Consider the following 21,992-nt stretch of genomic DNA (forward strand, 5'->3'; position numbering starts at 1 on the left):
TTTATAGTATTGAATTCCATTTGGTTATTTAAAATGGCTTTAAGGGAAAAAAATAGGAACCTGGTCTTACACCATGACTGGTTCACACAATGTACTGAGCAGAATCTCTTATTTTTTAATGAACTACAGTGACCTGGTATATGCAAGTTAAAGCATAATAAGTGGGTTCACATAACTCTAACCAAAATCACATTATTACAGTAGCAGTGAATACAGCCACTTTGTCAATCTTTAGACATGATGACAGTATTAAGTTGTAATTCTAGAACTATATTCATATGATACATAGAACTAGAAATTAGCTCACCACATTTTAGCTTTATACATCTGCAAACTCAGCCCATGTGTTTAGAAGGTGGGTAGTAGAACCCATTGATTGGGATATGTTAACCATAAGTAAGCATCTGCTAATACAAGTTATGTACTCTTCTGAAAGTAAATATTTCCTTTACTGAAACTTAAATGTTGGAGTACACTCTAATTATTCATTACACTCCTATAATCTGTCAGACTTTGTTCCAATCAGGGTAATAGCTGTTTATTTATGCTTTTTATAAGTAGATCTGGAGATACTTTTTTTCTTAATGGAAGGGTCAGCGTTCAAGAATAATAGTCTCAGCTGGCTGTTGTGCAATTTCAGATAGGAATTAGGCAGATGTCTGGTAGAAAGCAAAGTACTCTTCACATGCTCGTGAGTGCTATATTTTAGATATAATTTTACCATAAAACACGAATTCGGAAAGGTTATGCATTTAATAAAGCTGAGCAATCTCAGAATTTCAACCATGCCTGTGGCTCGCAAGAAATCCGAAGAACGAATTGCACCCCCGTCATCCAAAGGTTGTCCATCCTAGTAAAAAAAACAAAACCCACCACACTGTGTACTACGTATCCCGTCATACTTTGCTACGTGGTACGGTCCATGGGAGGGGGGGGGTACTTGTGGGCTCGAGAGCGTGCCTCGTAAAAGATGAAATCTTTTCGTAGCCGGAGGGAGGCGTGTGTTAGCTCCAGACGGATGCGCGAGTCTTGTTTCTGAAACTGCCTTCTCGATTGCCCCTGATACATTTGACACCCCCCCACTGTTGTGTGGTTGGTTCGGCCCAAGCAGGTCGATCCACTCCCGACCGAAAGGGGAGCGGAGGCTCCTGGCGGGGGGCTGGGAGCCCGGGCCGCCGGGTGGGGGCGGCAGCTGGAAGACGGAGAGGGCCGGCCGGCAGCGGGTGCCAGTGCTTGAGAGTCGAGGAGGCAATCTCCCTTCAGTCAGATGGTTGGTTCCAGCGGTGTTTAGAATAGGGAGTGGGGGGGGTGTGCGTGAGACTATTGGGGCGCACTACTTCTCTGGCTGAGCCGCCGCGAGGTGTTGGAGCTGCCCCCCCCTCCAACAGGCGTGGGGCGGGGGGAGGGATCGGGTGTTCGGTACGTGCCGAAGGGGCTGCAGAGCTTGAGTGGGTAACATGGGGAGGGGGGCGCACTGGGCGTGATGGGGGTAAAGCAGCAGGATAAGGTGGGATGGTCTTTGTGAGAGATGGGGGCTTGTGGACATGTCATTAAAAAAAGGGGAAGTCGGGGTGGTTTTGTTTTTATGCGGGAAGTGGGGGGGGGTTGATGGAGAGAGAGAGAGAGAAGCAAGGTGGGGATTTCGGGCAAGGAGGTGGCTGTTGTCGTTAAGTGGGTGAATCTGTATGGGAATTTGGGGGTGGAATGGAGGTCCTCGGTGGAGAAGTGGGGAGGAGGTGATTGGCTCCTCCAGAAGAGGGTGGAACAGGGCCTGCTTTGTTAAGAGACTGCGTCCCCTGTGGATGCATTTCTAAAACTAGGTTGATGGGACCCATTCTTAAAAGCAGTCGAATCACATACATTGCTTCTGATACAGCCTTGGCGTGGAGTCTTACTAGTGTGTGCCTTGTAGCAGGGGGAACCCAGAGGTTGCTTAAGGCCTACCTCTTGATTTGTGCTTACTAAGTAGGTAATTATGTAATTGAAGGAACTGAATGAAATCAAATTACAGGGGCAGGGATGAGAAACCAACTGCAAAAGAAAACCAACTGCACTTTTAAGAGGTTGGCGTGCTCGGCTTTAATGTTAAAAGGCATCAAGTAAAATGGCTTCATTTATCTGGAGCCTTTAAAGGCCCATGACCTGAAGCTATTAAAATAAGGAGGAGTACAGGAAGATGCAGTGTATAATTGCAGAACAGGAAATGAAGCAAAAGAATAATTTTGGCTAACAGTCGTGAAGAATAATCAGGAGGTGTTTTCCAGATAATACAAGATTGAAATTCTATTTATTCTTCCACACTTCTTTTACATTATTTACTTGAGGTCTGTGGAAGATTATAGTACATGTTTTAGCTGGTTCTCACAATAGTCCTAATAGTTAACTGGAAAGATACTGACTTATTCAAGGCCACCCAGTAGGCTCCCTGACTGTGCAGAGGTCTGAACTTCTTTCAGATGCAAATCTAGTATATTCTGTTAACTGCTAAATGAATCAGGATTACAATTCTTGATTAAATTTAAAATACAGCTAATATAAATCGTCTAGGTTGGCATCTAAGACACATTTAGCCCAGAAAAAGTTGAGGAAATTTAATAAACCCCTATGTATGATAAATGTAATGTTGATTTTAATAGCTATTTCTGTTAAGTAAAATGGAAAATGTAGAAATGTAGAGGAACAAGTTCATTAACATAAATTAATTTGCTCCAAAATAAGCCTGGTTTTGCATAACTTGCCAGGGTAAAATAAAGTGTGTGACACACTCTGCATTGTGCAAACCCAGCCAGTACTGTATATTTAATTTATTGGTTAGCGTGCACTATGTACCCAGACAGCTGGGTTAATTATGGGCTTGCATGTTGTGTGAACAAAGCCTCAATTTACAATTGCAGTTAATTTGTAATAGTAACTGAACTGTTGTAGGTATCTCTTTAAAATGTAGGATAAAAAGGTTTTTTTAGATAGCCCTCTTAATTCTTAATGAGTCTAACATTTTTAAATATGCATTTTTATTGTTTCTACTTATTTAGCATCATTAGTATATTCCACCTCCATGAATTTCAAAAGCAAATATAAACAAGGGGGGTAGGTGTCCAACCTAAAAGATCTTAACATTTAAAGCAAGCAATGAAGAAGAGAATAAAACCGGGCGGTAAGAAGAGGAAGATGGAGAGACTGAATGTGAGCAAATCTACTTAAATTAGTACTAGATTTCTAATAAAAGCCGTTTCTCCTTTGTACAGTATTTTTTGTCTTTAGAATTCTATATTTTCTCTATCATTGAGATATGCAGTCATTATTTACTTTTAAATGATAAGACTACTAAATATACGGAGCCCCTTCCCCCATGATAGCAAAAAGTTTTTTTGTATCACTTTTATTATTAATAGTTGAGCAGAAAGGATATTATAGAAGTTAAAAGATACTAAAAATAATTAAGAAATGAAACAAAAAAATAATGAAAGCATGGTTTCAGAAAAAAAATAATTACATCTTTCCTGTTTTTTCTAATTTCTTTAAGTAGATGTTAGGCTGCCAACTATTTTAATCTGAAATATAGTCACTTGTGATTAAATGATGAGTGAGTTATACTAATTCTTGAATAGTTATAGTTGACTGAGTTTAAAAAATTAACTCATAAACTTACTTTTTTTACTTCAAATGCAGTGTAAACCTAGCCATTATGATTTGTGAATTATAGTTTATAGCTAGGTACAAATAGCTGATTGTGGTTTAATCAACATATTATTCTTAAAGATGTTAGGACAGCATGATTTGTGAGCTAGATACTATTCTTCCTCAAAAGTAAGCTTTATTAAAATCAGCAAGTATGCTGATATGTATTGGATTGTACTACAAAGACTAGATTGGTTGCAATGAAAACCTGTTGCTATGTACTTAGACATAAGACACATTTAACCAGTGTTATTTATAGGTAAAATGTGCAGAGGATTTGAACTTTGCAAAATTCAAAGTATTGTTTAAACATTAATCTGCTTTTCCTAAGAATGAATGAAACAAATAATTTTTTCTTTGCTACAGTTTAAAAATTGTTTTCTCACTTTAAAAAAATACATAACAAAGTTTATGTTGATAAACAAATAGAACTGTTAATTTTCATTAACATGTACAAAACAAAATTGTAAATTAACAAATGTATATATATATATATATATATATATATATATATATATATATATATATATATATATATATAAAGTAGGTTGAAAATTGAAGTAAATAATTTAGTAAAATACGAGAGATTAGTTGTGCAAATGAAGATAGGAATCTCAAACGGGGGTAAAGGTGGCAATATTAAATAGTTGACTGTAATTTATAATCCAATTTATTGAATGCTGAGCAATGCTGATAAGAAACAGTAACATGGACTATGGGATTGTTCATGTTTTTGCATACTGTAATTAGTTTGGTTTCCTTATCATGAAGCACTGTATGTTTTGCCGTAATATATTTAAGAAGGTCTTTATTTATTGGATTATGTAGCTACCCATATAAAGTAATTCTGGACAGCTAACTATATATATGGGAAATATGTTGGGGGCAGGTTTGAGATCTTAAGGGTGGAATGTTAAGAGCAAGGGCAAATTACCACTGTGATTGCAGAGGAAGGTATGCTTTGAGCAGGAAGTTATAGCAATAGCAGTTACAGTGCTTTACAGCCCTCTCAAAGCGGTTTACACAGTCAACATGTTGCCCCCAACAATCTGGGTCCTCATTTTACCAATCTTGAAAGGATGGAAGGGTGAATCAACCTTGACCTTGGTGAGACTGGAACTGCTGGCAGCTAGCAGAAGTAGCCTTCAGTACTGCATTCTAACCACTGCAGCACCACAGCTCCTTTTAGGAGGAGATGGGATTGGCCTTTAGGTGCCAATCTATTTTTCAACTCACCTATGGATATCGGAGAACAGATTACTTAACAACCTGGTCTAAGGCCACAGTTCGTGAATACCAGAAGCCAGTATAATAAAACCACATTCCACATTAAGAGGTAGATAAATGTTTAGATTTGGCATGATAATGATTCTAATTGGGCAAATAAGGATATGTAATTCTGTCTAAGATTTGTCCTCACTTTGAATGCTTCTGTAACTATGGCTCCAAGGCTCAGGGGGTTGATGGTGGTGATGATCTTACAGGAGATCCTGGTTGTCGCCAAATGTCCTGCCCCACAAATGATATTCTTGGAAGTTGAGTTATGGGATAAATTAGGTATACTGCTGGCATCCTGTCCTCCTCCTAAAGTTAAAAGACTGGTATTAGATTCTTCCCCACCGGAGGTAGCTGGTGGACTCCAGTTTGCATGCCCTGGACATGTGATCTGGATGGGATCAAGAATTAATAGCTTCTGTTGCAACCATAGGCTTGTCACTTTTTTTGGCGTGACTCATGTGGAAGAAATGTTTACCTCAGGATAGGTGAAGTATGAGCTAGAGCAAGATTGTAAAACTCCCAGCCGCTGGGCCGGATGCGTCACATGCTGGCCACGCCCACACCCATTTTAGCGAAGGGAAAAAAAGTCCTGATATGTCACTTGATACTGCTGTGGCGACATGAGTTTGACACCCCTGAACTAGAAGATATTGTGATCAGTCCTTCACCTTGGTCAGATTCCTGTGGTTGGAGACTTGAGAGTCTATCCCTGAAGGAACAAATCTTGAGGTTCTCCTGGACGCATGGTCCCTGGTTGATTAGCAAGTAGAAATTGTCTTTTGGTCACCCACAGCTGCTATTCCAGTTGCAGCCTTTTTTGGAGCACAAAAATTGGTTACAGTAACTCCCGCTCTTAGAACCTGAAGGCTAGTTTATTGCTTTTGAATACTACTTGGAAGCTACTCACTTGCTGATCTGCTCACTTGCTAACAAATCAGAGCTGTTTTAGCATGGGATATTTATTTTGCAAGCTTGCTTTGATTGCCACTAGGTTTCTGGGTACAGTTCAATATTTTGGTATTAAACTATAAAGTCCCATGGATTTTGGCCCCTGTATCTTAAGGAATGTCTCCTCCAAACAGAATCTGCTTTTACAGTATCTTTAAGCTGAGAAAGGGTGCTTTGGATCCTTTCTTCATTAGGAGTGAGGGGGTGGGAGCCTGGAGACAGGTCTTCTTATTGTCTGCCCGATTACAATTAGTTTGTCCCCAGAAGCCCTGACCACCCCCGCAATATCTATTTTAAGGAAGATGGTAAAGAGAATTTTATTTCAGTGAGCATTTGAGGAGGAGCTAATGATCATTTGACTGCCTTATTTCTAATAGCTGGTTTTTACTATTTTTATTTTTAATTTCCATTCAATGTTCACTACTTTTAACTAGAACTGTTAGAATATTTTGAATTTTATGGAGTTAACAGTTGTTTTAATTATTTTTATTAACTGTACCTAGTTCATTGGGGTGAGGTATCAATACTGAAATAAGAAAAGATAATCTAGTGTCTTAGATTTGTACATTTTGTGTACAAATGTGTACATTGTGGTACAATGCCACAAAATGAGGCATTGGAACTTTGGAAGTGAGTCTGTTGAAACATTTTTAAAAAAAGAATGAAATTAAAAAAAGAAATGATGGGTGATTTTAGGCAGACAGGCCATTCAAATTCCCAGATAGCAAGAAACTCATTGATGACTGTGCCAATCACTTCTATCTATAGTAATTGAATATTTACCGGGACCATGTGGTATGTATCCTGGATGCTGGAGGGGGTAGAAATGAGTGAAAAACTGGTCAATTTTTGCTCTCAATTTCTCTCCCCCCCAGCCCCCAGGAGCACTCTACTAGCCTCCTAAAGGCTATTCATACCCTTTTTTTAAAAAAAATGGACCTGTTTTTGTGAAAAAAATGGGGCATTTTTGGGAGGTTTGCAGAGTGCAAATTTTTTTAAAAAAATTTGCCTCTTCAAACTCTTGGTGCATCTTATACTCAGGTATATCTTATACTCCAAAAATATGGTATTTAAGACTTTTATTTTGAGTGATAAATTATGGTACTGTAAGTTTTCAGAAACCACAGTCAAAAGATTTTGTGTTTCTGCAAAAAGGTAGCCTCATTCATCACTGAAACTACAACATGTTGAGTCCTGCTTAAGAGGACAAGAGACTCGTGGATGCTTCTGGTTGACTGGTAGTTTATGCCCTGGGACTTCTTTGGACAGGATACACATACACGGAACACCCACCCACCCAAAACTTGATTTTTTTAGTAAAAGAAAGAAATCATACTGTTTTGCCAATCTGATTTGCTTGTCAGACTTTGCTTTCTCCCTGCCTGTTGCAGATAGGGATTATACAAGGAAGAAAATAATGTGCACATTTAGGTTTTAAGGAACAGATCAGACTTGAACAAGTAGGATGCATTAATATGTCTGTTTCCTGCAGGGGTCAGGAGAATGACATGGAATTTGGCTAGATTGTGAATGAGCATATATGGTAACTGATGATGATTAAACGCAGCTGGACTTGCTGAGGAAGGCAGAAGGCTGGCAAGTGCTGGAGTCTCAAGAAAATGCCAGGCCTTCCTAAGAAGCCATGATCACACTGATAACTGAGCAGCTACAAAAGCAGAGCTTGGAGAAATTGAAATGCATATCATTCAGCATCAACCTGGTATGATTTCTTCTCTTTATAATATATATATATTATATTGCTAATATATTAACAATATTGTACTAACATCAATGTACCACAGATGCCAGGATCAGGAGATTTTGAACTCTTCATCTTGAACAGCTTCCTGCCCATGTTATGGGGTAAATTGTTTTAAAACTGAGGAGAAGTTAACAAACCGCTGTAGGGTATAAGTTTGCAGTTCAAATAGATATATATTTTTATCAGTCTAGTGCAAGCCTATTGTATGAGCTAAAAAAAGTTCTGTTCTTTTATGTTTATTAAATTATATGCAGCATTATCTCATTGTTGAAGCAACTCTGGGCAGCTTATTTATGTTAAATAACAGTTAATCCTTCTTTAATGACTGTCGTTTAGTGTCTGTTTGCAGTTATAGTGGTAAATGAAAAAGTAACTTTATGACCAATTTTCCCATTTCTGACCTTCACAGGTCTGGAAAACAAAGAAGACCTAGAGTAATATCATAAGCATAGTCATGGTTTCATTTAGCAATGTTCAACACACATGTTTTATTACTGTATTTTCCTTTTACCTATTTTACCCTGGGCTTATATCCTGTATTTTATTTTTTTATATTTTTGATGTGGTCATAAGACTAAACCAAGTTGCCATCTTAACTGTGGTCGCTAAATGAAGATTTCCTGTAAGAAACCAGTACCGATAGTATGCTAGATTCTGTAGAGACAGAATGGTGTTTATTATGCAATTTACATCTTCTCTGGAAGCGCTACTTTAGTTTTGTTTGTCAGATAATCTGTGCTTCACTTCTGCACCTTGAAAAAACTAAAATAACTTCAGAAACTGCCAGTGGCTTTGCAGTAGATTTGTGATATTTTTAAAGAGACCATTATTTAGAGAGAGCTGGTATCAGTGTCTGTGAAATTTTTCATACTTACTTTATCCAACACCTCATCTGAATAATCAGGAGATGCAGAACATTTTTAAAAGCAAATAGGTGAAAAGATGGGTGAGAACCTGTAACCTGTATGCCTAAGTGGTTTTTTAAAATACACATAAAGCTGAGATGGGCAACAGGTAGCTCAAAAAAAGAGCAATTAGCAACCTGTCATTCAACAACAAGGTATTTTCTTGCTGAAAGAATAAAATTGAGTAGACCTGAAGCAGTTTTTGATCTCCTAGACACTTACTTAGGCTAGTTTACTTTTGAGATTATGGAACAACTAGTTTTTAATATTAAAAAATCAATAGAAACATCATTAGGCTCTTCCCTGATCTACCCAGCCCATATATTTGTATATTTATCAAACTACTAGTGTCAATTGGGATTAAATTTCATAGTGGTGGATAATAGATTCCCTTCCTCTAGAAAAATATCATTGATAGCCTGATTAAGAACAGAAAGGCTATTTTATGTATAGATGTGATTAATGTATGGAATTTAATTCTGCATGATTATACCTAGTGCATAAATTATGGGCTATAGGTAGCTGTAGTCACAACAGATGGAAGAATTTTGCTAATATATTCTACTTACATTTGTTTGCCTTCTGGCTGGTCACTGCTAAAATAAGTTCTGAACCACATGCTTCTCTGTCTTGATTTAGCATAACAATTATATTGCATTTATGGGGAAAGCAGTCTGAATTTTATTAAAGAATAGTAAGGATACGAGATATTCTGTGAACTGGTAACAGAGTTCTTGAAATTATGGAGTTTGCAGAAGGAAAATTTCAGATAAGTATAAATTTGTTTACTTGGATCACATAATAAGCCTGTGGTAAGTATTAGGAGTTTAGTTTGTTGCAGCAGCTTGTATTATCATATTCTCTTCTCACAAAATTAAGATGACATGATAGAATAAATTAGAAAAATTAGAAGAACTTGTGTTTATTTCAGGCCTTTCTCACCACCTGGTTTTGTTTGCTGTTACCACTGTTGCCATCACCTTCTGATGGTGCTACTTGCCTGTTCCCATCTTACAATATTCTGCAACTTGAGGGAATAAATACCAAGTGTGTTGTTTCCATAGGATGACCGTTAAGCAAATATTTTGTTATAATAACTGCACATCAGTGGTGGGTTCCTACCAGTTTGGAGTGGTTTGGCCAAACCAGAAGTAGCTAGGTGGCCTGGGTCAATGGAACCGGCAGCGATCTAGGCCTGCCACACCCCCGAACCAGTTCTATCGGCGGCGCCATAGGTGCTGCCATCTTGTTTTTTGTTTCTATGTATGCACAGATAAATTTTAGTTGTACTGTGCAAGTGCACACGTGTGGTGCGTCCCTGAGTGAACCAGCAGTAGTCTCTGCCAGAACCGACCCCTGCTGCACATGTACATTGACAAGAATTGGTGTCAGAACCATTCCATGCTAAATGTCTAGAGGCTTCTAAATGCAGCCTTTATGGCAGAAATATAGAAACTCAGTTTATATGAAATTGCTTGTTTTCTAAGGGTTGTTTTTTCATAAACTTTATATGATCACTGATCTTAAACAAATAACTCTTTGGTCATCACGATGTAGAAAAGATGTGGAGACTCTAGAAAGAGTGCAGAGAAGAGCAACAAAGATAATTAGGGGACTGGAGACTAAAACATATGAAGAACGGTTGCAGGAACTGGGTATGTCTAGTTTAATGAAAAGAAGGACACTGGGAGACATGATAACAGTGTTCCAATATCTCAGGGGTTGCCACAAAGAAGAGGGAGTCAAACTATTCTCCAAGGCACCTGAGTGTAGAACAAGAAGCCATGGGTGGAAACTAATCAAGGAGAGAAGCAACTTAGAACTGAGGAGAAATTTCTTGACAGTTAGAGCAATTAATCAGTGGAACAGCTTGCCTCCAGAAGTTGTGAATGCCCCAACACTGGAAGTCTTTAAGATGTTGGATAGCCATTTGTCTCAAATGGTATAGGGTTTCCTGCCTGGGCAGGGGGTAGGACTAGAAGACATCCAAGGTCCCTTCCAACTCTGCTATTGTATTGTAACTCTGGACACTTCACAGTGCTAAACAATAAAAACAGTATAAATACAAATGCAAAAAAGCAGTGAAATATAATACGCAGACTATGAAGGTATTAATCCTTAATAACAAATTCACTAACATCGAACTCCATTAACAACTTAGTCTTAATGCTTATATGAGAAAAACTAGTTTTGTTACAGCTTTCCTTAAGGCCAGTAGGGTCAGTGCCATCCTGATTTCCAAGGGGAAGATTTTCCACTGGGCAGACATGGCAACAGAAAAGAAATGTCCCTCATGTCTGCATAATGACCCTATTTTACTAAAACAGAGCTGTCAAACTCATGGCCCATGGGCCAGATGCATCATATACTGGCCATGGCCACGCCCGGTTTAGTGAAGGGGGGGGAAGTCACAATACATCACGTGATGCCATTGTCACAACACGAGTTTGACATCCTTTCACTAAAGGGATCCAGCATATGCTCACCCTCCCAGATCTGGTGAGATGGGCACAAATGAATGGAAACGGACAGGCTCACCTGTGATCTGGCCTTGTGCCAGATCGAGCTTTAAAGGTGATAGCCAGCACTTTGAATTGCACCTGGAAGAATACCGGGAACCTTAATACAGCTCATACATCTGAGGAGTTACATGGGCAAACTTCAGTACATGCAGTGCTACACATGCTGGTATATTATGGATCAACTGAAGCTTCTGAATGCTTTCCAAAGATAGCCCCATGTGCAGTGTGTTGCAACAAGACAGAGAATGCTAAAGCATGAGTACCTGTGAGCAGAGTCTCCTGATCTAGCAGCAGTGCAACTGGAGGATAAGATGAACCAGGGTAAAGGCCGTCCTATTCTCCCACCAATTTTAAGCTTGTATGCCTGACTTCTATCTTAATTTCCAGTCATCCTAATTATTTAATGTAAAGCATTTCTGGGTCTCTACTTTTTCCATCTTTTTTTTTCTTAATAGGGGCAGAAACAGCTGTACAAAGAAATTCCCTCCACAGACTATCCTTGTAACCTAAGGAGAGTTGACCTGACCTGACTTGAGAAAACCAAGGACAATGTGCTCCTGTATCAAAATATAAATTAAAAGGGAGTGATTCAGTGGAATATGAAGCATGTGCTTCCTGATTCTTTTTAGGTCTCGAGTCCACGGTGAACGTGCCTGGAAATTAATACATTATAGCAGCACAAAGTCCCGGCAGGTGCAGCCAGGAACAGACCTTATCTTTTCCACCCAGAAGTTTGAACACTGAGGTGTAGACTTCCAAGAATGGGATGTGGCCTAATGAAGCTTTTGCAGGAAAGGTACAATCAAGTTTGTTCTTGTAATGTTCTTTGTGTAGATGAAGCTATGCAACAGAAAACAAGTGATCTGGAATAGAAAATACACCCCTGTAACATGGCTGCATGCTCATCTGTCAGCATTTGGAAACAAACTATTACAGGATGGGGAGGGATAAAGGTGCCATAAATGGGCCTTTCCACTAATTTTCTGAACATGAAATCCATGTTCATGTTGACATGAAATTCAATCAGACACATTTTCTCCTTGTTAATGATTTTTGAAGATATTAGAATGTAGATAATCTGGTGAATCATATTTCAGAAAACTATTTTAACCACCTCATTTTCTCAACAATAGAGCTTTCGTCCAGATAAATAATTAACAATATATTGTCATTGATTCAGAGAGCTTTTGAAAAATTGAAAAAAATTATAGCAAAGAAAAATGGAACCCAACTAAACAAGTAAATTAATTTCATGGATAAAATGTAAAAGTTTTTTTTTCCACGGGCACTTTCATGTTTCTTGTGGGGTGAAGTAGGAAAGTATCAAAAATTTTAATCTAATATGGGCAAAGCATAAATGGGAAATTTGAAAACTCTGTCAAACATCCTAGTTAACAGTTTATGGTTGACAGCATGGTATGGAAGTCTAGTGATCAAGCTTGAGTAAATCATAGTTTCTGATTGATTAGTCTGTCCCAACTGTCTCAGCTTTCAGTTTAATTGAAATGTTAGAAAGATTCCCTTGAGATAAAACTTAAACGTTGTCTACTTAGAATGCTGTAGGAATTGGGAAGTAGGCGTCATATTTGAACGCTGTTAGAGTCTCATAAATGAAATTTGGTTGTTACGAGAAGCTTAATGATGGGAATTGCAGACCTAAACATGTTTATAAAGTGCTGGTCCTTGCTGTGATATGGTGACTCTTTGTGTTTCCTTTCCTAGCCTTTGCCCGATCATGCAAATGTGGCCAGCTGTGGCAGCCCCTTCCAGATAGCGCCCGGTAAGAATCTCTGGCTGGACTTCTACCCTTTGTGCCTACATCTCTTGTCTTCTTTTTCTTCTTATGTTTTCTACATGAAGCACATAATTAACAAGATAAACTTACTTTCTGGTCTCCCTGTGTAGGCTATATATTTGAGATATTGTTACCCTTCTTAAATGAACATTTGGTCAAAATAGCAAATGTTCTTTTTTAATCAGTGGTCACTACGATAAAAGCTGGAAGTCTGTTTAAACAATAACAGGAACTACTATTTTCAGGCAATCTATAGAGGAGGGAAAAGTTTTAAAAGTTTAATCGGTTTTAAACTGTAGGTTTCTTATTTCTGTATGTTTGTATTGGAAGTTCTCAATAGTTTTATGTTGCAGTATCCATATTAGCTATGGTAAATGTATAGACTTGAATAAATAGTTCCAATGGTATTCTTACGTAAGAATTTTAGGATGTATAATATACATAATAGTTAACTCTTTCTAAAAACTGGCTCTAGCAAAAAAGTAAAAACCTATTGTGATGAATAATTTTAAAGAATCTTTAATAGTCAATACTGTAACAGCCTCAATACATAAATAGAGCAATTTTAGCATGCAATGTAAGAAATTCAAGGTGAATAAATTAAAGCACATATTCTAAAATTTAAAATTAATATGCTACCACTCTTATTACAAAAATAATATTGGAATAATATTAGTTATAAAGTCATATTTTAAGCTGTATATATATTTCAGGATTCCTAAATGGCCCTTAAAATAAAGCAACCTTTATTCCTGAAATTCACTCCCTAATAAAATATCTTTTATTTGCTGTATGATTTATTTTTTTTATTTTTTAGTCACTAACCCATGCCCAATTCCTTTTAGACACATTTTAAACAAGACAGAAATGTGCTTCCTCAAAATGGATCATTCCTGTAATTGTTCTGATCATCTTGTGACTATATTATATAATTATTATCATATATTGTACAGCAGTTTGCCTTAAAACACCATTATATTGTAAACATTTGGAATTGGGATAGTTTTTTATATAAATGTTTTAATGCATTGGCTGAAAGTATTGTTTATGGTAATAAATGCTATAATTTTTACTTTTCTCATTAGCGAGTTTCTGGAAAATTTGTAAAATACAAAATTTGGCTTTAAATCTGTTCACTTACTTACTGTATAGATTATTACTGGCCTGTCACAATTTAAATCTAATTCAAGGATCTTATTTCTTCTACAAAAAGTTACTTTTCAAATTAAGAAAAACTAAAGGAATACGTCTTAGTTCTGTAATATCTATTGCTTATGCTACTATATATTAACTATTAGGTTAAAGCTGAAATTGGTTATTTAATATGGCTATCATTGTGTTGTTCTTACAGATAATGACTTCTCCATTCTGTCTTGTCTAAAATCATACTTTTGTGTTTTGCTATCTATCTGGTGTTCAGTGCCTGGTGTCTGTTCCTTACACTATAGCCGGGATGGCGAACCTATGGCACACATGCCACAAGTGGCACGCAGAGCCATTTGTCAGGGCACGCGATGCATGCGCGCGCTGGCCAGCTGAGTTCAGCCTTTTTTAAAGTCATTTTTTCCCCTCCCCAGGCTCCAGAGGCTTTATAGGAGCCTGGGGAGGGCAAAAACAGCCTCCCCCCCCCCTCCCGGAAGGCCCTCCAAAGGCTTCAGGAGCTTCCTTGAAGCCTCCGGAGCACATAAAGCCAGGGGGCGCAGTGGTTAAGGTGCAGTACTGCAGGCCACTTCAGCTAACTGTTATCTGCAGTTCAGCGGTTTTAATCTCACCGGCTCAAGGTTGACACAGCCTTCCATCCTTCCGAGGTGCATGAAATGAGGACCCAGACTGTGGGGGCGATATGCTGACTCTGTAAACCGCTTAGAGAGGGCTGAAAGCCCTATGAAGCAGTATATAAGTCTAATTGCTATTGCTATAAAACCGGCCCTAAGGGCAAACCGGAAGTTCGGAATGGACTTCCGGTTTGCTCGTAGGGCCGGTTTAAGCCCCCCGGAGTCTTTAGGGGCCTTCCGGAGGCTTCGGCCCTATGAACAAACCGGACGTCCGTTCCTGAACTTCCGGTTTGCCTGTAGGGCCGCTTTATGCGTTCCGAAGGCTTCAGGGAAGCTCCTGAAGCTTCTGGAGGGCCTCCGGGAGAGGCTGTTTTTGCCCTCCCCAGGCTCCTATAAAGCCTCTGGATCCTGGGGAGGGCGAAAAAAGCGTGCACAAAATGGGGAGTGCCTGTCATGTGCGCATGCGTGCTGGGGTGATTGCACATTGCACGCCCACGCACGACCCCCCGTGCGCTCCCCCCCGCTTATGGCACGCAAGCCAAAAAAGGTTCACCATCGCTGCACTGTAGATTAGTTCCCTAAATTGCATGTCAAAACCTAACACAGATATTGTTACTTGCGGGTGGAAGTTTTTGGCTCAAATAATCGGTATTGATCTTTAGCTATTTTGAGAAAGCCAATGCCATGCATATAAAAACAGGTAACTCTTAAGAGTTTCTTCTTTGTGTTTACTTCATAGTTGGATATATTTTTAACTTGGTACTTCAACCCTTTGATGATTTTCACAAGTAATTCTGGCTGTTTTTGCAGTTACACAGGGTGTTGGGCAAAGGAATCTTAATAGAATTAAAATAGTATTTTTTTTGCCTTTCTTTTCTAAAGATATGACTAGGAAGGAAGTAGCTGTATTATAATCCAGTAGTTGCATTAGATGTATTTCTCCATATAGATGGAAGAGAACAATGGAAAACAGCCCTATATCCTCAGGGATGTTAAACATTTGAAAACAGGAAGTTTTTAAATAAACCAAAATGTGTTCTCCATTGTTCAATCAGTTCTCTCTCTCTTTTAGTTTCCCCAGTAGAAAGAAATAAAAGTGATAGTGTCTATTTTCCCCCTTTTAACTACATCCAACTATAAATGGAAAGCAATAATGTTTGTTTATTCATGTCAGATACATCACAATTAAAATCAGGCATACTATGTGACATAAAATTTAAAATATATGACATAAAATGTAAAATGCAAGATTAAAATATGTGCAAGTTAAACAGATCCTGCCCAGAAGCTAGCAACATGAATTGCATTCTGTTGTGCTGTCATGAGATCCTCAAGTGTACAGTGATCAGGACACAAATGTTAACATGTGTTGTTGTCTGCATGTCACCACAATCGCGAAGGGCAAAAGCCACCAGATAGTGTCATTTGTTCAGAGTATCTCTGGATCTTGTTACACCTGTGCAAGGTCTATTCAGTGTTTTCCATACTTCCCAGACCCAGGTTCCAGCTCTCCCGATGGTTCCATCCAATGTTGGTTCTTTGTAGCTTTTCATAGGTCCTCTCTGCTTTTAAACTCTTTGAAGTCTTCCATTGACCTAAGGAAACTTTTTCTAGATTTTAATCTCCGAAGAGCTGATTGCAGGCCATAGAAAAGGTGTTGACTAGTTATAGATAATGTAAACCTCTCTCTGTATGCTGCCTCTTCTCTATGAACATGTTATTTTCTCCAAGAAGCATTATTCTTTCTTTGATTCATAAATATCCCCTTTCCAGTGTAGTAAGAAATAATCAAATCTTTAATTCAGAAACCTCTTATTTATCTACTATTATCATAATTAATGGTCTAGAAAGAACAAATTGTGACTGTTTGGCTGGAGAATTAAGTTAAAAATTCTAATAGCGGTAGATAAGAGTTATTAAATTTCGATCATTTATGAATTAATATACTAACTGGGCAGATCTTTATTCAACAGTTGTTGTTAATATATATATTTAAAATGTTTAAAGGAGTAGGCTGGAAGGTGTTCCAACTTCATGGGAGGAATCCAGTATCTTTTTGTTAAATCACATGTCGTAGAACAATGATGGCAAACCTTTTCGGCACCGAGTGCCCAAACTGGAATGGGCTTGCATGTGCGTGTATGTGCGCACACCAGAGCACCGGAAACCCGAAGACCAGCTGGCCGTTGCGCGCATGCCTGTTTTATGCCGTTTTTGAGGCTGTTTTCCTAGCTGTTTTCCGGTGCCCGCAAAGACCAGCTGGCCAGTGCGCATGTGTGTCATGGAAACCAGAAGAGCAGCTGGCAACGGTGCATGTGCCCACAGAGGGGGCTCTGCGTGCCACCTCTGGCACATGTGCCATAGGTTTGCCATCATGGTCATAGAATATTTAACTAAGTTGATCTGGATGACAGTTGCGCCTCTTGACTTAAATTTCCTGTCTTGTTTTATTCTTTACAGAGGGGACTTCATGGAGGGACCTAGCTCCCTGTCCAAAGATCCATCTCCAAGACAATACGGTTCCTTACCAACCGTCCAGCCTAAGCCTTCCCTTGACAACGTGCAGCCCAGAAAACAGCCCTCTGAACAATCTTGCATCCCAAGCACTGGCCACCAACTCTTTAGTTTCAGAAAAAGTTTCTGTGCCCCCTACCAAAAGACACTGTCGTTCACTCTCAGTGCCCGAAGACCTTTCCCGCTGGCAAGCTGTCTGGAGGCCCCTGGGCTCCAAAGTGTGGACACATATCAAACGTCGGGAGGCCAGTGGAGTGGACACTTTAGCAGTACAATCCAAGAACCTGGTTCAGGAAGCCAACAGACTTTGCTTCAATCCAGTCCCCAGTGCCTCTTATCAGTGTGTTCAAGATGGTGCTGTTGGTGGCAGGAGCCCACCATTTTTCAGTCTGGCTCTGTCTCGAGAATCGCCAGCAAGTGTACCATGGGAGACTGGAGAGACTTTGCAGCCCTACCCTCTGCAACGCCGTTTCTCTCTGTCACCGGTCAGATTCTTGCCATCCCCCCAGAGCTCTACCACTTCCACACCAGAGCTCCTTCGGCACCAGCACAGCCTCCCTCGCAGCCGCTCACAGCCTTGTGACTTGGACACCAGGAAATGTGGTCTCAAGCGGCGCCATGAAGAGGATGTGAGGTGGCATAGGCCCTCACTTGATTTCTACAAGATGAATCAGGTAAGAAAGGAAGCATCTTTTACTTGGCTTTGGAGCCATATTGATCGAAACCTCCCTCTACAATCAGTGAAAAGGTGAAGTGAAAGGGAAGTAAAAAAACTGAAAAAACTACTGAAATAAAATGGGATTTTTCCATGTAGATTATATTTAACACTTATATGGTGCTAAGCAATAAATGAGAGACGCGGTGGCTCAGTGGTTAAGACACTGAGCTTGTCGATCAGAAGATTGATAGTTCAGCTGTTTGAATCCCTAGCGCTGCATAACGGAGTGAGCTCCCGTTACTTGTCCCAGCTTCTGCCAACCTAGCAGTTCGAAGGCCCTTAAAAAATGCAAGTAGAAAAATAAGGATCACTTTGGTGGGAAGGTAACAGCGCTTTGTGCGCCTTCAGTATTTAGTCATGCCAGCCACATGACCACAGAGAAGTCCTCAGACAGCGCTGGCTCTTTGGCTTAGAAACGGAGATGTACACCGCCCTTAGAGACAGAAATGACTAGCATGTATTTGCGGGGGAACCTTTACCTTTAAGCAATAAATGAGTACAATACACTATGGAAAACTTTGGGGATTATCTACAGTTAGTCCTCAATTTATAACTGTAATTGAGCCTGCAAATATTGCAAGTTGTGCTAGTCATTAATTGGGTCATCACATGACCTACCCAATTTTACAATATTTTTTACAGTGGTTAAGTGAATCCCCATGGATATTAAGTGAATCCACGGTGGTTAAGCAAACTCATTTGTCTGCAGTGGGTGTTCTTGGCTGAAACCCAGAAATGCTGGTTTCCAGCAAAAAAACACTAAATTGCAGTGTTTGACCATGGGATGCTGCAAATGGCTGTACACGTGGGCCAGTTGCCAAGCCCAAAATGTGACCATGGGAAGGAGCCAGGCTATCTTCAAATCTAAATCATAAAAAGGTTTTGGGAGGCCATTGTAACTTTGAAGATCACTAAGCAACCAGGTTGTAAGTTGAGGACTACCTGTATACGACACCCACAAAATTCATCACCTTACAACAATTCGTTTAATGACCATTTGAAGTTCTTACAGCGCTGAAAAAAATGACTTATGACTGGTCCCTGCAGTTATGACTGCTGCAGCATCCCTCTCGTCATGTAACCATGAGTTGGCCATTTGGCAACCATCACACTTTTACAACTGTAGCAACATCCTGCAGTCACTTGCCACTTGCGACCTTCCCAACCAATCAATCAGAAGCCGACAGGAAAGGTCACAAGTTGCAGTCATGTGATATCAGGGTAAAAAAGGATAAAACCGTGTTCCATCATGTGATGCCTCACTTAATGATTGGACCACTTAACTAATTTATTGGTCTCTCTTGTTGTAAATTGAGGATTTCGCTCCATGTATATTTATTAGAAATGGCAGACCAGATCTTATATAACACATAGATCCTTCCAAAGAGGAGACTTGCATTGGCAGTTATATTGAAATAATTTTGAGGAGTCCTCAGTGCTCACTTGAGCTTGGTTGTTTTCATACAAACTAGGTCTGTGAATGGTGAACCTATGGCACGTGTCTCAGAGGTGGCATGCAGAGCCCTATCTGTGGCCACACGCACCATTGCCAGCTGCTCTTCTGGTTTATCCGGCATGCACATGCTTGTCACCCAGCTGATCTTTGCATATCCTGGAGCCCCTAGTCTTTGAATTTCCAGGTGTGCACGCGCATTCTGGTTTGGGCACTCGGTGCCAAAAAGGTTCGCCATCACTGAACTAGGTAATATCAATGAAATAATTTTGTCTGTATCCTGTATTATCAGGATATTAATTTATTGTTAGAAGAGCCAATGGTTATTTGAAACCATTCATGAGCAGGAAGAATTAGAACCGAAGTAGCTGAAGACAGCCTACAGTGTTCTTCACACTTAGAGCAAAGCAATGCACTCTAGGTCCTGGGTTTGGCAAAAATTACCCAATGATCCTTAATGGAAAAATGAGGTGGGTCCTCTTTTAATCAATGGTAATTGAACTGGAATTTGTCACGAAGTGATGTGGTTGTACAGTGGAATGTTGCAGGACCATGTTGTTTAGCAACGTCTATTGCTGTTAAGTCAGGACCTCCTCACTGCTTTCTGCCAGCTTCCAACAAGCAAAGTAAGTGGGGAAGTTGACAAAAATCCCTACAAATCCCAGGTGGCTTGCAAACGGCGGATGGATGGATGGGTGAGTGCTCTGGATAGAACATAGGTGGCTGCTGCAGCCCAAAGTAGGCATGGCTGGACATGGGGTGGAATCAGTGCTCTAGAGGGCAGAATACATAGGTGGTTGCTGCAGCTCAGCCCAAGTGTCGCTAGGTGTGAGTGGGTGTTGCAGAATTGGGAGAAAGCAGCAGAAGTCATTCCTGCTGACTTCCCCATTGATTTTGGTTGTGCGAAGCCGACAAGGAAGGTCAGAAGTGGTGATCATGTGACTGCATGGCTACTGGGAAAAATGGAACTTCAGGGACTGATCGTAAGTACCACTCATTCATTGCCATAATAACTTTGAACAAGTGGTTGTTAACCAAGGATTATTCGTTATGCAATCTATAGCCAGCGATTGGAGAGACCATAAATAAAATTATTATAAAATAATAAAGATAGCCCAGTAGTAGAAGAGATGTCAATAGAACAATTATATTATGTGCATCTAGAATGTTTCAGAAAGTATAGGAGCACTATTTGCCATACTTGGCAGGTTTGGTTTGTTAATAAAAGCAGTTCAAAATGTTCAAAAACATTTATGTCTGTATCCCAGCAAGTGGAACACTTAAAATGTCTCTGGTATTTAGTCACAATAGCAGCTTTTTATATAATAATGCAATTTTGATAATGACATTTAATTTATGGAGCTGAGCAATCACTATAGTAAGTCATACTAGTGTTCTAATTCACCTGACCATGTGTATGCCTACAAGTTGACATTAGAACACAAGATAAATGTGTTGAAATATACATTTCTTTATTTTTTTTTGACAGAAACCATTTGCAGGGGAAGTCTGTCAGTTAGACAGATCTGAGGAAGGTGGCTATCCATCATGGCTCTTGACTTGCAGCCCACAATCGCCCTCAGCTCCTTGCAGTCCCATTAATAATTGTATCCAGGTGCTCAGTGAAAGTGAAGAGGATGATGAAGAAGAAGCAGCAGTACAAGCAGCAAGACAAATAAATTGGAATTTAGCAAGCAAAAGGACACTCTTCCAACCAGACTTTAGTGATCTGGATCTAACTTTGATTGAAGAGAACTAGCATTTTGGATGTCTCCTTGAAAAACTGACTTTGGAGTCAGCCGAGAAGGGAGGCTGCACTCCTGGATGAGGGTGGGGGAGCGGGGTGGGGGGTAGAAGGGAAAGTGGCGGTAGGATAACGGGGTTTTGTCTGCTTGTTTCTTTTGTATTAAAAGAGAAAATAAAAAGAAATTACTAAAGGGAGTTGTATGTCTCTAAGATGGGATGATGAAGCCTGTCAAACATAAGGAGACAGGAAGAAAACCTTGCCAGCAATTTGACAAATTTGCTTTTATTGGCAAGCCTTTTGGTCTGTCCCAGATCACAACACTCAGAGACCTTTATTTAAAAGAAAGAAAATATGATATCTACTTAATAAAGTCCTACATATAAGCATAACAATACAATTGATTGCTTTTTTAAAATTAAAAATACAGTGATACGGTAATTTGAAAATGTTACAATCCTGTTGAGTGTTTTTACTGGATGAATCTTCATCCACATTACTTGTCATTTTAGAATTCTAATCTACAGCCTAATATAGGAAAAAACAGGAAAGCAGCAAAATTAAACTCAACATTGCATAGACATTTGTTTTTCTCTATGAAGAATTTTTCCAAAAGCATTTTGCCCTTTGCTTTTGAATTCATCCTGTTGTCTGACTATAAAGCTTTATTTTATTCCATTGAAAAGAATTAACATTTTCCTGTTTACCAGACATACAAAAATGTACATGAGAAGTTTTTGAATGTTGCTGTATGTTATCTCACAGGTGTTTCATTGTTGAAAGAAAAGGAACGAAGACAAAAATGTTGTTTTAATACACTCTTCTGCATGAAATGTATATTATACATTTTATTTAATTAGAGCGGGGGAACCACTTATGCTGTTACAAGATTACTATGCA

At 39.3% G+C, this 21,992-nt stretch overlaps 1 protein-coding gene across 2 annotated transcripts; it reads left to right on the top strand.

Annotated features, from left to right (window-relative positions):
- The first annotated feature begins 1,019 nt into the window (after positions 1-1,019).
- On the top strand, positions 1,020-21,658 carry FAM53C (family with sequence similarity 53 member C). Of its 2 annotated transcripts, XM_032210647.1 has the most exons (5): positions 1,020-1,270; positions 7,397-7,624; positions 12,816-12,873; positions 17,124-17,851; positions 20,838-21,658. In XM_032210647.1, exons 2-5 carry the CDS (start codon positions 7,547-7,549, stop codon positions 21,105-21,107), a joined length of 1,134 nt encoding a protein of 377 aa, XP_032066538.1. In that variant the 5' UTR covers positions 1,020-1,270; positions 7,397-7,546; the 3' UTR covers positions 21,108-21,658. The 2 variants fall into 2 exon arrangements, with proteins under 2 accessions (XP_032066538.1, XP_032066537.1); XM_032210646.1 differs by lacking the exons at positions 1,020-1,270; positions 7,397-7,624 and adding an exon at positions 10,519-11,889 and having other exon boundaries at positions 20,838-21,526.
- Positions 21,659-21,992: the final 334 nt, after the last annotated feature.

Source organism: Thamnophis elegans, chromosome 2 (genome assembly GCF_009769535.1).
Source record: "Thamnophis elegans isolate rThaEle1 chromosome 2, rThaEle1.pri, whole genome shotgun sequence".
Taxonomy (NCBI): domain Eukaryota; kingdom Metazoa; phylum Chordata; class Lepidosauria; order Squamata; family Colubridae; genus Thamnophis; species Thamnophis elegans.

What these genes read in the sequence shown, in the direction of transcription:
- FAM53C (XM_032210647.1), top strand. Translation starts at nt 7,547, where the DNA reads ATGATCACACTGATAACTGAGCAGCTACAAAAGCAGAGCTTGGAGAAA. An exon ending in CCCCTTCCAGATAGCGCCCG is followed by an intron (nt 12,874 to 17,123) that starts GTAAGAATCTCT and finishes TATTCTTTACAG; the next exon opens with AGGGGACTTCATGGAGGGAC. An exon ending in ATTTCTACAAGATGAATCAG is followed by an intron (nt 17,852 to 20,837) that starts GTAAGAAAGGAA and finishes TTTTTTTGACAG; the next exon opens with AAACCATTTGCAGGGGAAGT.